The 13,460-nt window shown below is 50.2% G+C and overlaps 1 protein-coding gene across 12 annotated transcripts in view; it reads left to right on the plus strand.

Moving 5' to 3' along the window:
- Positions 1-12,074, plus strand: part of PTK2B (protein tyrosine kinase 2 beta) — a 141,100-nt gene extending 129,026 nt beyond the window's left edge. For 10 of the 12 annotated variants that reach the window (XM_075923314.2, XM_089777000.1, XM_075923318.2 and 7 more), the window contains 7 exons: positions 1,266-1,412; positions 3,938-3,973; positions 5,409-5,436; positions 5,959-6,014; positions 7,077-7,220; positions 8,634-8,714; positions 10,906-12,074. In XM_075923314.2, coding sequence (XP_075779429.1) covers positions 1,266-1,412; positions 3,938-3,973; positions 5,409-5,436; positions 5,959-6,014; positions 7,077-7,220; positions 8,634-8,714; positions 10,906-11,121 — 708 coding nt within the window. In that variant the 3' untranslated portion in view covers positions 11,122-12,074. The remainder of the gene's footprint in view (positions 1-1,265; positions 1,413-3,937; positions 3,974-5,408; positions 5,437-5,958; positions 6,015-7,076; positions 7,221-8,633; positions 8,715-10,905) is intronic. The other 2 variants (XM_075923322.2, XM_075923320.2) reach the window with 1 other exon arrangement.
- The last annotated feature ends 1,386 nt before the right edge of the window (positions 12,075-13,460 follow it).

Below are 13,460 nucleotides of genomic sequence, written 5' to 3' on the forward strand. Positions count from 1 at the left end.
CCGGAAGAGATCTTCCGCAAAAACGTCTTCTGAAAGAGTGTCCACACTGCCAAAGCACATCGAAAAAGCAATCTGCTTTTTTGAAAGAGAGCGTCCACACGGAATGGGTGCTCTCTCGCATTTCAGCTGTGATGACTATGGACGGAGTGGCCAACAGGGCACCTGTGCTTTTTCCTCTTTCCTCTTCTTTCGAAAGCACTCCCATTTCCCCATCCACACACGCCTCTTTCCAAAAGAGCTCTTCAGAAAAAGGCTTCTTCCTTGTAGAAAGAGGTTTACCAATGTCGGAAAAACTCTTCTTTCGATTTTTTTTCGAAAGAACACGATTGTGATGTGGACGTAAGTGAAGTTTTTTCAGAAAAACTCTGTAGTGTAGTCAGTAACTCACCATAATAACCAGCTCTCTCGCTCAGTAAACCACCACAACAAATATAATTTACCTGTGTCTATGTATAGAGTGAAGGAACAGCCGTGAAAAGAAATACTTCAAGCGTCCAGCAAGGCTGTTAGAATTTAGTAGCGGAGACACTAGTCACTAAGGGTACGTCTAAACTACATGGCTCCGTCGACGGAGCCATGTAGATTTGTTTGTTTGGCAAAGGGAAATGAAGCCGCGATTTAAATAATCGCAGCTTCATTTAAATTTACATGGCTGCCGTGCTGAGCCGACAAACAGCTGATCAGCTGTTTGTCGGCTCAGCACGCTAGTCTGGACGCTCCCCTGTCGAAATGAAAGCCTTTTATCGACATCCCCGGTAAACCTCATCCTACGAGGCATAACGGGGAGGTCGATAAAAGGCTTTCAGGTTGGCGCGGAGCGTCCAGACTAGCGCGCTGAGCCGACAAACAGCTGATCAGCTGTTTGTCGGCTCAGCGCGGCAGTCATGTAAATTTAAATGAAGCCGCGATTATTTAAATCGCGGTTTCATTTCCTTTTGCCGATCTGTCTAATTTATATGCCTCCATCGAAGGAGGCATGTAGTCTAGACACACCATAACAGTGGACACTGAAATGATGCTGGCCATTTCGTAAAGTTGCCATTGCGTGGTGTCGTCAGACTCTGGTCTCGTTTACAGTGTGGTAGATCCGGAGTAACCTCCACTGAGGTCAATCTGGAGTACCTGTGGAGTCACACTGGTGTCACTATGGACATTATGCCGTGGGTTCTGAGGCGTGTCCTCTTGCCCGTGCGTGGCTCATGCAGGTAGGTGGGCCGTCCCGGAGCTGGGACTCCCTCATTCACAGCCCACGCTCTGTCTCCCAGGAGGAGGACTTCCTCCGGCCTGCCAGCAGGGAGGAGGCACAGAAACTGTGGGAGATGGAGCGGGCCAAGATGCGGCAAATGCTTGAGAAGCAGCAGAAGCAGATGGTGGAGGATTATCAGTGGCTGAGGCAAGAAGAGAAGTCCCTGGTGAGTGGGTACAGCGGGTTGAGCTGTCTAGACATTTTGCAATGACCCCTTTGTCCCTTGGAAAATGCCACTTTGTCAAAAGCAAAACGTTTCCCAGGAATGTGGCCAGTTTGACGGTTTCATTTCAGAGATAACCTTGGATCGGAGTGTCCCTCTGAGGTCGAAACCTTCCCTGGCCCAGTCTTGGAAGGGAAGGTTTCACTTTTCTGAACTGACTTTTCCTTTTAGTGCTTAAAATGTTTTATATACTAAAACATTTTTAGTATTTTACAATTCCAAATAAAACCTTTGGATCGACCCCCAAACAGGGTGGGTTTTTTGTTCAGAATTTCATTCCTTGGGAAATATCTCTGTGTGTTTGTTTTCGTTCTGTGTCAGAACAGAAGAGTTTTCAAAATTGTGAAATTTCCAGCAATATGGAAAATTCGATTCTAGCCCAGCTATGGCCAACATCAGACTAGCATATTGGTCTGGTAGAGCGGTCCAGTTGTCAGGGCTGTGGGCTGGGACTCCAGAGACCTAGGCACCGCTCCCTGGTTTGCAGTACACTTCCCCTTAGTTCCTCCCTGCCTCAGTTTCCCATCTGTCCAATGGCAATACCAGGACTGCCCTATTTCCTGGGGTGCTGGAAGGATAAATACATTCAAGACTGAAATGTTCTGAGGCTACAGTAACAAGGACCTTAGACAGATTTTTAGGGTTAAATATGTTTTTAGATAAACTAATGGTCTAATATACTACATCTTATAACACAGCTAACCTGGAGTTTGGGATCTTTGCCAGAGAATACTGGCCATTTTGTAAAGTTGCCATCACGTGGTATCTGTAGGTGGCTGAATTTTTCAGGCACCATTTTTTTGTTTGATCGAAAAACAGTCTTTTTTCAGAACACAAAACTGCTCATGAAAGGTTGTCAGCACTGGAAATTGTCAGTTCTTTTCCACAGTGCATTTTTTAATAATAATTTGTACCAAAATTGTTACAGAAATGTTCTGTGTGGGGAAAATCCACTTTTCAGTAAAGAAAACCTGGTTTAGAGGAGATGAAAAATGTCTGTAATTGTTCTGGTATGAAACTTGGTTAAAATATCATGGAAAATGTAATGGAAAAGTTTTAGAGTATGGAAGGAACTATGAATTTTGGAAATGCTTGAATAGTGTTTAAATCATCTGTAGTAGGGCATTTTAAAAGTAGATACAGTCTAAGGGTGTGTCTACACTGCACTGTTAACTCGAAATAAGATACACATTTTGAGCTACACAAATTGCATATCTTATTTCAATGCTATTTCGAAATAGCTTATTTTGTCATTTGGTGCTGTCTATACAGCGCCAAATTTAGAAACAAAGCGCTATTCCAAAATGTCCCTTACTCCTCGTAGAATGAAGTTTACAGGGACGTTAGAATAGTGAGCCCGAAATAATGGGCTTGCTGTGAAGACACGGGATAGCTATTTCGGGATACTCCAGTATCCTGAAATAGCATCGCAGTGTAGACGGTACCTTAAGTCTGTCAACATGAAATATCCCATGATAAAAACAGGATTAGTTTTGGTTTCCTCCGCTATGAAACTTGGTTTGCTATGGAGTATTCAATATAACACTAAATGGCTAATGTGTAGTGCTGATCAGGAAATGGTTTTCCTGTCCTGGGAATATGTTCAAGATTTTGAAACTTCTTCTCCTAAACTGGGACAAAAATTTTAAAGCTTAACAATGCTTGTAAACCAAAAATCCAGGGGGAAAATTCCGCCGTGGTCAATCAAAACATCAGTTTCATCCGTTTTTAGTTAAATACTTTTTTTTTTTTTTTTTTACTATAAATGAACTATGCAGAAACAGTCAATGTAAAGCAAAAAAAAATTGCTTTGGAAATGTTGAAACGTTTTTCTCAATAATTTTTTAAAACAGGAAATTTGTTGAAGTCAATTCTTTTCCTGCTAATGGTTTGTTTGTTCTTGCAAAAACAAAAAACAAAAAACAAAAACCCATTTAGTCATAAAGAGCCTGTACTAATAAAAACATTGAGTAGTCCTGTGGCACCTTAGAGACTAACAAATTATATATATATATATATAGATAGATATTATCATGAGCTTTCATGAGCAAAACCCACTTTGTATGTACTTTTACAATGTACTACTACAGCTGATTAAAACAGTATTCAAGCATTTCCAAAATTCATAGTTCCTTCCGTACGCCAGGGTTCAAAAACGTTTCCACGAAATTTTCCATGATATTTTAACCAAGTTTCATATCAAAACAGCTCTACTAATGTATACATCTGCCCTCTGCTGGGCCGTGCTGGAACTGGTTTGCTATGTGTCATATGCCCTATATTGGTAATAGCTGAGGGGCCTGGGAAGATCTGAGTATATCCATGAAGTAGATGTGCAGCACAATGATAACAGCCTGCAAGTTCTTCAGGGGCCACTTGGGGTGTAACAGTACAGTAGCTGTAACACAGAAAGATAATTTCTTCACTGATTTTGCACTCTTTATATTTGTTATTCTTCTCCATTGCAGGACCCCATGGTCTATCTGAACAACAATTCTCCTCCAGTGAGTAACACAAAGCTAATTCTGATAGGAACTGAACCATCTCCCACTTGTGACCTGTCTGGCTAGGCTATGAACATATCTTTTTGATCTGTGTTTGTAACACACACTAAGAACCTGGGCTGAAAACTGCTTTCAGACACAGAACGGCTGTGTCTACACTGGCCACTTATTCCAGAAAAGCAGCCACTTTTCCGGAATAACTTGCCAGCTGTCTACACTGGCCGCTTGCTTTTTTGGAAAAGCAATGACGTTCGGGCAAAAGTCCTTTTCCGGAAAAACTGTTCCGGAAAAGGGCCAGTGTAAACAGCACAGTAGTCTTTTCCGCAAAAAAGCCCCGATCGCGAAAATGACGATCGGGGCTTTTTTGCGGAAAAGCACGTCCACATTGGCCACGGATGTTTTTCCGGAAGAAGTGCTTTTCCGGAAAAGCATCCTGCCAATGTAGACGCGGTTTTTCCGGAAATACTTATAACGGAAAACTGTTCCGTTTTAAGCATTTCCGGAAAAGGGTGCCAGTGTAGACGTAGCCAACAAGTATGAATGGGACTTGGCTGTCCCATGCATTGGGCTAGATAGGATATCTCTTTGTTCCAGTGCTTAGGGCACTAGCCCATGACCGGATAGGACTTTATTTGTTTCCCTGCTCCACCACAGACTTCCTTTGTTATCTTTGAGAAGCCACTTAGCCTTCCGTGCCTCAGTTTCCCATAGACTCATAGACGCGTAGGACTGGAAGGGACATTGACAGGTCATTGAGTCCGTCTCCCACGGCCTCATGGCAGGATTAAGTGCTAGCTAGATAATCCTTGACAGGTGGACAGGACAATAGTCCCACCCCATCCAAATCAGGTCTCCCCCTTCTTGGTGTTTACACATTTGCCATGCTGTTCGACAGCCGTCCACACCCCCCCCCCAAGTTCTCCAGTCATTGCTCCGCCTAGCTCGACATACCTTGCTCATAGGCCTTTCCCTGTTAGGCACGTTCCTCCAGCAAGTTACAGTAAACCCCCCACTAGCCGAGCCACAGTTCAATGTAGACAAAAGTGCAGACCATGTTTCCACGGGACTGGCTCTTCCCACCCAACAGGGGGCAAACTGGTGCTAAAAAGTCCCTCCCTTCTACAGCCTGGAGGACTGGGTCCAAACCCAACGCCGCTGACCTATGGCAGAGCTTGAGAAGTGGAGTCTGAGCTTCCAAACAGCCCCCCTTCCGAGTCATCCCAACCCCTCTCTGACTTTGTTCACAGGGGGACTCGAGGGGCAACGTTTCCAGCTTGAGCCGGTCTCGGCGCAGAACCTCCATGGTTCTCAGCCATAGAGATTGTCGTTGCTCCTTGCTAGGGGTTCCCTTAGTGCCAGGCAGCAGAGGGGACTCCAGCTTGTGCCCGCCCTTGTTTCAGCTCTTCAGGTTTATTGTGGATGTTTCTCTTTGCAGCTGCTCCCGGAGAAGGAGACCGACTACAGTGAGTATCCACTCCAGACTGTCCCATCCTCCTCCTGCCTAAGGGTGGGGTTTCTGGTAGCTGCCGTTCCAGCTGCATATGCAGTTCCTGTTCAGTCACATTGTTTAATCCTTTATTTGAGATGGGGGGAGCTTTCGAAGTTATTTGACTAAATAATACCCTGAGCCAGGGAGTTCCACTGGTTAACACATAGAGGGCAAAACCAGTGTTGGGAGTTGAACCTATGTAGACAACAGTGCCTGATATCTGAGACTGTGAGCTCTTCGGAGGGTGACATAGCCATTCAGAATGCTGTTTTCGGCCCCGTGGCTACTCTCTGGTTTTAGCACACTAGATCAGTGCTATCATGGGCATGTCTCCTGGAGCTGGAAATTAACACCGGGCCGCTCGAAGTGTAGAAAAGGCCCCGTGGGTGCCCGCAGGACATGGCATGGCGAGGCCTGATTGGTGTCTCCACGGGCGACGGCAATAGAAATAACAATCCGAACAACAATCCTTCTTTTCTTTTCTTTCCTTTTATGGACGGTTCAGCTGAATTTACAGGCCCGCCCCAGAAGCCGCCCAGACTAGGAGCGCAGGTATGTGGTGAGAATGCACCAGGCTGTGCTCCCTCCCTCCCGGTCTGCACACGCCCCTTCTCCTCCCCTTGGAAACAAGGCCCAAGCTACCCAGAGCTGGCGGGAGGAGAGCGGAGTGGCCTCTGGGCACGCACCCTAGCCTGGAGCGCAGAGCAGCGATTAGAGGGCTGGCGCCATGCTCCCATGCCTGGCTTTGGCAATGGGAGGGTTGACACTCCACCCAGACATGGGGGGGGTCTGCATGTACCATGCTGATGCTCACGGCTAGTTGGCCGATCGGTGGGAGCCCACCCCAGGGCAGCGGAGCCCACCCTGTGGCGTAGAAAGGCCTACATTGTGCATCTTTTCTCCTTGGGCTTTTGGTGAGCCCCTTCCCCCCTCGCCCCCCCCATGGGCAAGTGACTCGTGTCCTAAGAATGGCTAACTGGTGAACCAGTAAGCCTCCCCCTTAACAGGTGAGATTTACCAGTTAAGGTTACCCAGTGGGGGCTGGAGCAGCTCTCTACCTGCCGTGGGCTCCAGCCCAGCCCCCCAACCCGTTCCCCTTTAATCGATTCACCAGTTGCACAATGGCTGTGTCTAGACTGGCAAGTTTTTCTGCAAAATCAGCTGCTTTTGCAGGAAAAACTTGCCAGCTGTCTACACCGGCCACTTGAATTTCCGCAAGAACACAGACAATCTCATGTAAGAAATCACTGCTTCTTGCGGAAATACTGTGCTGCTCCCGTTCGGGCAAAAGCCCTCTTGCGCAAATCATTTGGGCAAGAGGGCCAGTGTAGACAGCTGAGATTTGTTTTGCGCAAAAGAGCTCCGATGGCGAAAATGGCGATCGGGGCTTTTTTGCACAAAACCGCGTCTAGATTCGTACGGACGCTTTTCCACAAAAAGTGCTTTTGCGGAAAAGCGTCCGTGCCAATCTAGACGCTCTTTAACAGAAAACTTTTCCGTTAAAAGCATTTCCGGAAAATCATGCCAGTCTAGACGTAGCCAATATATGTAGCCGTTTAACCAGTGAAATGGGGTTTTACATCCCTGATGTGTCCTCTCCTGCCCTCTGGACAGCCAATCCAGCCGACCCCCACTGCCAACCTGGACCGGACGGACGACACGGTGTATGGGAACGTCATGGAGCTGGTCAAGGCGGTGCTGCAGCTCAAGAACGAGATCAGCCAGCTGCCCCCAGAGGGGTACATCATTGTGGTGAAGGTAAAGGGCGCAGGGTGTGGAAGAGAGGTAGGCTGGGAAGGCGGGCATGAGCTAAGACCGCCCATACAGCCTAAGGCCAGAAGGGACCATTGTGTCTATCGACCAGGGGCGGGGAACCTCAAGCCCGTGGGCCAGATGTGGCCCCCGGCTTGCCTGGATCCGGCCCCTAAGGCTCAGGGCTCCCCCTTCACCACTGGGGAGTCTGCACTGGGGCTCCAGCCCGCCTGCCGCCCACCGCAGGACTGGAACACACACATCTACTAGCCTGGGCCTCCATAGGCTCTGGCGTGAGAGGGGAATGTGGGGATTGTCCCTCCTCGGTCAGGGACCACGTTAGTGAGGGTTTTTTTTTTTTTTCTTTTTTGCTTCGCTTCTCACTTGTGTGCGGCCCCTGACTGATTTTTTTTCTGAGTGTCAGAGGCCCCTGACGCAAAAAAAGGCTTCCCCCCCCCGTCTGACCTTCTGTCTAGCACAGGCCAGAGACCTACCCAACAATAATTCCTAGAGCAGTGGTCCCCAACGCGGTGCCCACGGGCGCCATGGTGCCCGCCGGGGCATTTGTGCGCACCCGCCGACAACCTGGGCCGGCCCCGCCCCTGGTGCGCGGCACACGGGAGGCGCTGGCCCCAGGCACGCGACACGTACCGGCGCCGGGTGCGTGGCGCTCGGGAAGCCCCAGCCCTGGGGCACATGCAGGCACTCGGGCGTGCGGTGCTCGAGCGGCGCCGGTGCCGGCCCCAGGCGCGCAGCTCGGGTGGCGGCACCGGCAAGGCGCTCGGGCGGCCCCAGCCCTGGCCCTAGGGGTGATCCTGGACACGTGGCCCCGCCCCCGTGGGCCCGGCGCGTGAGCAGCCCCACCCCCCAGGCGCCTGGCGTGTGAGTGGCCCCACCCCCCAGGCGCCTGGCGTGTGAGTGGCCCCACCCCCAGGCGCCCGGCAGCCTCTAATGGTTGGGGACCACTGCCCTAGAGCCAGTATCTTGGGAAAACAGCCAGACTTGATTTTAAAATGGCTAGTGACTGAGAATCTCCCACAGCCCTTGGTAAACTGCTCCAGCCTTTAATTACTCTCACTAGTCCAAATTGACACCTCACTGCCAGTCTGAATTCGTCTGGTTTCCGCGTCAGCCGTCTGATCACGTTAGACCTTTCTCTGCTCTTGCCACGGTTCTCAAGATGCACCTCTCCCCACTGGTGGTCCTGACCCAAGAGTGGGGAACATTTCCCATGATGCTCCTGGCCCTGATGGGGGTGCTGAACCAACGGCGGGGAGCATTTCCCAGAGTGCATCTCTCTGCAGTGGCCCTCCCGAGCCAAGACAGGCCCAGGTCGTTACTGAGACCGAAGCCTTGTGACCGAAGCCTTGTGCAGAAGCCAGAGACGCCTTTCACGCTGCTTTTCCTCCCCCCTCACAGAACGTGGGCCTGTCCCTTCGGAAGCTGATCGGCAGCGTGGACGAGATCCTGCCGGTTCTGCCTGCAGCATCGCGCACTGAGGTAGGGCTCTTGCACATCATGATGCTAGGGGTGGGGGGGGGGGCATCGTGTGGGACACCCCCCACTTTTGGAGTAATGGACCATCCCAATGAAATGCACATGGTCTTTCCCCAGCTCCCTGCCCGTATGTCTTGGGAGTAGATCCCATTAGGACTTTCAGAGCTCACAAAGCACAAGGGCAGACGCCGTGCACAGCGTGCTTCGGGGGGAGCAGCTGAAGTCACAGGGGAAGTGCAACTTCCCTAACTGTCCCCCTGCTAGAGGTGATAGCACAGGCCTGGCTCTTTTCCTTAAAGAGACCACCCCCAGGGACACCCCGGAGTCCTTGCAGGGGCTATAGGCTGTCAGTCAGAGAATTCCTTGAGCTACTGTTCATAAGTGCCAGCTGGAGCCCATCCCACATGAATGGAGGCAGGTTTTTAGCTCAAACTTCCCTTAAATTATAAATTAATGGAGATTGCCTATCTCCTAGAACTGGAAGGGCCCTTGAAAGGTTGTGGAGTCTAGTCCCCCGCCTTCACAGTAGGACCAAGTACCATCCCTGACAAATTTTTGCACCATCTCCTTAAATGGCCTCTGTAAAGATTGAACTCACCACCCTGGGTTTACCAGGCCAATGCTCAAACCACTGAGCTATCCCTCCCCCCTTGCAATGCAGTAGCCGGCTTCAAATGTTCCAAAATCACGACTCGCGCCCCCCCCCCCCCTTCCCAGCCCCCAAGTCATGTGATCAATGACAATACAAAGGGGTTTCTTTGTCTGTGACTTCTGCTTTCTGAGCCTTACGGAGGCCCCTTGGCTCCAGAAAAATCTGGAAACTGGGTATTTTTTGTCGAGGAACACGGAGAGGCCCGTCCTGTCGCGTGACTCGAGGAGCTGGGGCTTTCAGAAAATCACCAAGCGTTGCAAGACTCGAGAAGCATCGGGAAAGTTGGCCACACTGATCAGTGTAGCTCATTAGCCAGCCATGAATCGGGCCCCCTTTTGCGGATTTCACTGTCCAAAGGGAGTGAATTGCCAAGGCCCGCTTGGTGGAGATGGCATTAGAATTCAGTCTGGCATCATGGTCAGATGATAAATCCAAGGATGCAGCTTCAACAGGGAGAACCTCCGTTTTGCTGGTCTATTCCCCATGATCTTCCCCTGGCAAGGCATAGTGGAAAAGAGGCAGGGGTCAGGTGTAATGATTGTAAAGGTGATTCTTAACTGAGGCTGCCGGACATGGAGAGACCCCGTGGTCATCTCTTACTCTCAGACTGAGTTGAGCAGGCTGTGCTGCCTCTCGTAACACCCTAAATCCTGGCCTGGATAGAGCTGCCTTGGAAGGAACTGCTGACACACTGGGAGGGAGTGCAAACTTAGCTGAGTCACTCCATTCGCTGGCAGCTGTGGTAGGCTGTTATCCCCCATGCGGTCCAGCCACTAGAGGGCCTCCAGCTTGGGGAATGTCCTTGTCATGATCACAGGGTTAGCCAGCAGCCTGGGAACTAAGGGGTTAACCTTACCTAAGTCAGGAAGATTCGGCCAATAGGAATGTAGGTAGGAATTTCAAACTGGGACAAAGAAAATTTTGGTTTTTCTCTCCTTTGTCCTAAGCAGTTTCTCTCCATCTACTGAGGGGGACAGACAGAATGTCTCCCTCCCAGAATAGACTCTTCACTCTTCTGTAAGTTGGGTAAAGTTTAGAGAAATCCATTAGGTTTTATTGTTTTATGGTTTGGGATATGGGATCTGATGTCTGTGCATTTAAAAATGCTTTTTGCTTTCCGTTGTAACTAAGTTCTAGGCCCATGATGGAGTTTCCCTATGAGTATTACTTGTGACTTCCATCTAGTCATTATGCTTGCAACAGGAACGTTGTGGTGATAATCAAAGTTCTTTCTCTTTTCTTTTTCTTTTAACCTGGTATTGGTTAATTTTTGTGTCCTGGTTTGTACTTTAGGGGTGAGATTTCCCAAGTAATCTCTGCCTGGTTTCTTTATCACTACTTGGGTAGTGGCAGCGGAGTTTTATCCCCAAAATCTAGGTTGTTAAGATTTTGGGGGGAAGGTTTTTACCAAAGCCTGGAAAGATAAGGTTTTGGGGTACATTTGCAGGCCCTCACTTCTGCATTTATCATGCCAGATAAATATTTACTTCCTCCGCCGCTGCCTCTGATGCTTCCTGCCGCGGATGTGTTTTGTGTTGGCAGATCGAGGGCACCCAGAAACTGTTGAACAAGGACCTGGGCGAGCTAATCAACAAGATGCGCATGGCGCAGCAGAACGCCGTCACCTCGCTGAGCGAGGAGTGCAAGCGCCAGATGCTGACGGCCTCCCACACCCTGGCGGTGGATGCCAAGAACCTGCTGGATGCTGTGGATCAGGCAAAGATCCAAGCCAACCTGGTGAAGCTCTCTCTGGAGTGAGAAAGACAAACTGCTGGTGGCAGCGGGAGAGGAATCGGCTCCGGAAGGCCCGGCTTTCAATATCTCTTCCAGCCTCGATGTTCCGCCCTCCCTCCCCGCAATCGCTCATGTCTTATATATTGTTGTGTCCGTCTTCTGAAAACAGGGCGGAGGCTGGTCTGGCTCCTCCCCTTTACAGGGCATGCTTGTGGGGAACTCGCTGTCTTCCTGTGTCCCATAGAACATGCTGCTGGGGCTGATTCTATACACACAGGACACTGGAGGGGTGTGCAGCATGGGGGTAGGGTGGGGATAGACAAGCAGAAATACTCACCCACCTGCTAGGTCCCAGTCCTGCCAGGGAGCTTTCATATCAATTCTGCTTCCAAAGCGCCCTCTGAGCTGCCAGGAGCCTGCCGAATTTCACAGGTGCAGGCAGCTTTGGGAGACATTTTTTGCCTTGTTACATTTGCAGGCATTGGGAAACTAGGGTGTTTGGACGTTGCTGGCAGAGACCCGGGCGTTAGATGAGATGCCCAGGGCTCTGGAAATGTTCCACTGGGCCACGAAGAGACTGTTTATTTTTTTTGTATATTGTATAGAAGAGTTTATTTAATGACCGTGTGTGATCTGTGTGCATCTCTGGAACCAATCCGCTCCCAGCCCTCCTCATCTGCAGCTGGAATGCACCGATCCCAGAGCATGGACTGCGCCGAATGGGGATTTTGATCCTGAGAATTGTCGCCTTGGTTCTGACGTTGAAAACCACAAACCGGCCCCGACGACGGTATTTCTGGTCTTTGCTTCTCTGTAAGATTCTGTGTGGAGAAAAAAAAAAACAAAAAACCAACAAAGCAACAACAAAAATCTTTCTATTTGGTTTGTGGTTGAATTCAAAATTGTACGGTTTGGCCGTGGCCAGTAAGTCCCATGCAGCTGTTTGTTCTGGTTGAGATAAATGATGTACAAAGTTTGATTGTGCCTTTGCTTTTCTGTGGTGTGTGAGTCGGGGACTCTACAGAGCTGTGTTTGGGGGTGGGGGGTGACCACAGGATCCCTTGTGCCCGCCCCCCCTTCTTCTCACATGGCCCTTTGTGTCTGTGAAAGCTCCCGGCGTGCTAGATGCAAGGTCAGGGGTTTTCTTTGAGGGCAGGCATCCAAGGCCCTGGAGGCTCACGGTTGTTTGAATCTCTAGGCGTCTCCCGTAGACTAGGCTTGCTTGCAGTGTTGCTCTTGCTCCGGCTGGCTACGCTGTGTGAGGACAGGCTCTGCTGGACCTTGAAGTCCAAGGGCTCGTGAAAACGGAGACAAAACCGGTTCTGTTTGTCTCTGCGGGCTACGGGGGAGGCGGGTTACAGCCGTTGCGGGGTTTGCTTCTTGTAGTGACATCAGTGGTGCAAAACATTCTGATTGATACACCCTTCCCATTCACGCACACGTCTCTCTCTAGCCATTCACACACTCCCATAAGCCCCTCCACGCACTCCTCCCCTTGCAAAGCTACACCGAGATGCACATTGAAAGCCATACGCACTAGGGATGTAAGCAAGTAGTCGGGTTGCGTACTCGACTACTCACTTCTCACCTGCCTTGCTGCCTCTGTATCAGAGGCAGCGGGTGGGAGGGAGGCAGGAACAGGAGCCAGTGCTGGGGGGAGCTGGCTTAAAAGCTGGTTCCCCCCAGCACCATCTCCGTGGTGCCGCCTCCCCACCACTGCTGCTCTATCAGAAGCAGCAGTGGTTGGGGGGGGGGGCTGCCGTGAACGGGGGCTGATGGACCCGGTGCGAGCTGGGACCAAGCAGTCCCAGCTCGTGCCGGTCTGGGACGCTGCGACTCTACATTTTAAATATAGTAAGAGCCGTCTGGCTCTGATTACATTTGAAACACAGAGGTTCAGTGGTCCCGGACTGATGTGAGCCAGGACTGCTTGGTCCCATCTTGCGCTGGGTCCGTGAGCTACTCCCACTGCAGCTCTGCATTTTCTGAGTGTCTGGCTGGTGAGTCTTGCCCACATGCTCAGGGTTTAGCTGATCACCATATTTGGGGTTGGGAAGGAATTTTCCTCCAGGGTAGATTGGCAGAGGCCCTGGAGGTTTTTCGCTTTCCTCTGTAGCATGGGGCACAGATCACAGCTGGAGGATTCTCTGCATCTTGGGGTCTTCAAACTATTTGAAGGCTTCAATATCTGAGATATAGGTGAGAGGATTATTCTGGGAGGGGTGGGTGAGATTCTGTGGCCTGCACTGTGCAGGGGGTCAGACTAGATGATCATAATGGTCCCTTCTGACCTTAAAGTCTATGAGTCTATAAATGTCGTCAGAGCTGGGTGGCTCTGTATCGACAAATTGTATCGACTACAC

This window comes from Pelodiscus sinensis, chromosome 3 (assembly GCF_052426305.1).
Source record: "Pelodiscus sinensis isolate ZL-2025 chromosome 3, ASM5242630v1, whole genome shotgun sequence".
In the NCBI taxonomy this organism is placed as follows: Eukaryota; Metazoa; Chordata; order Testudines; family Trionychidae; genus Pelodiscus; species Pelodiscus sinensis.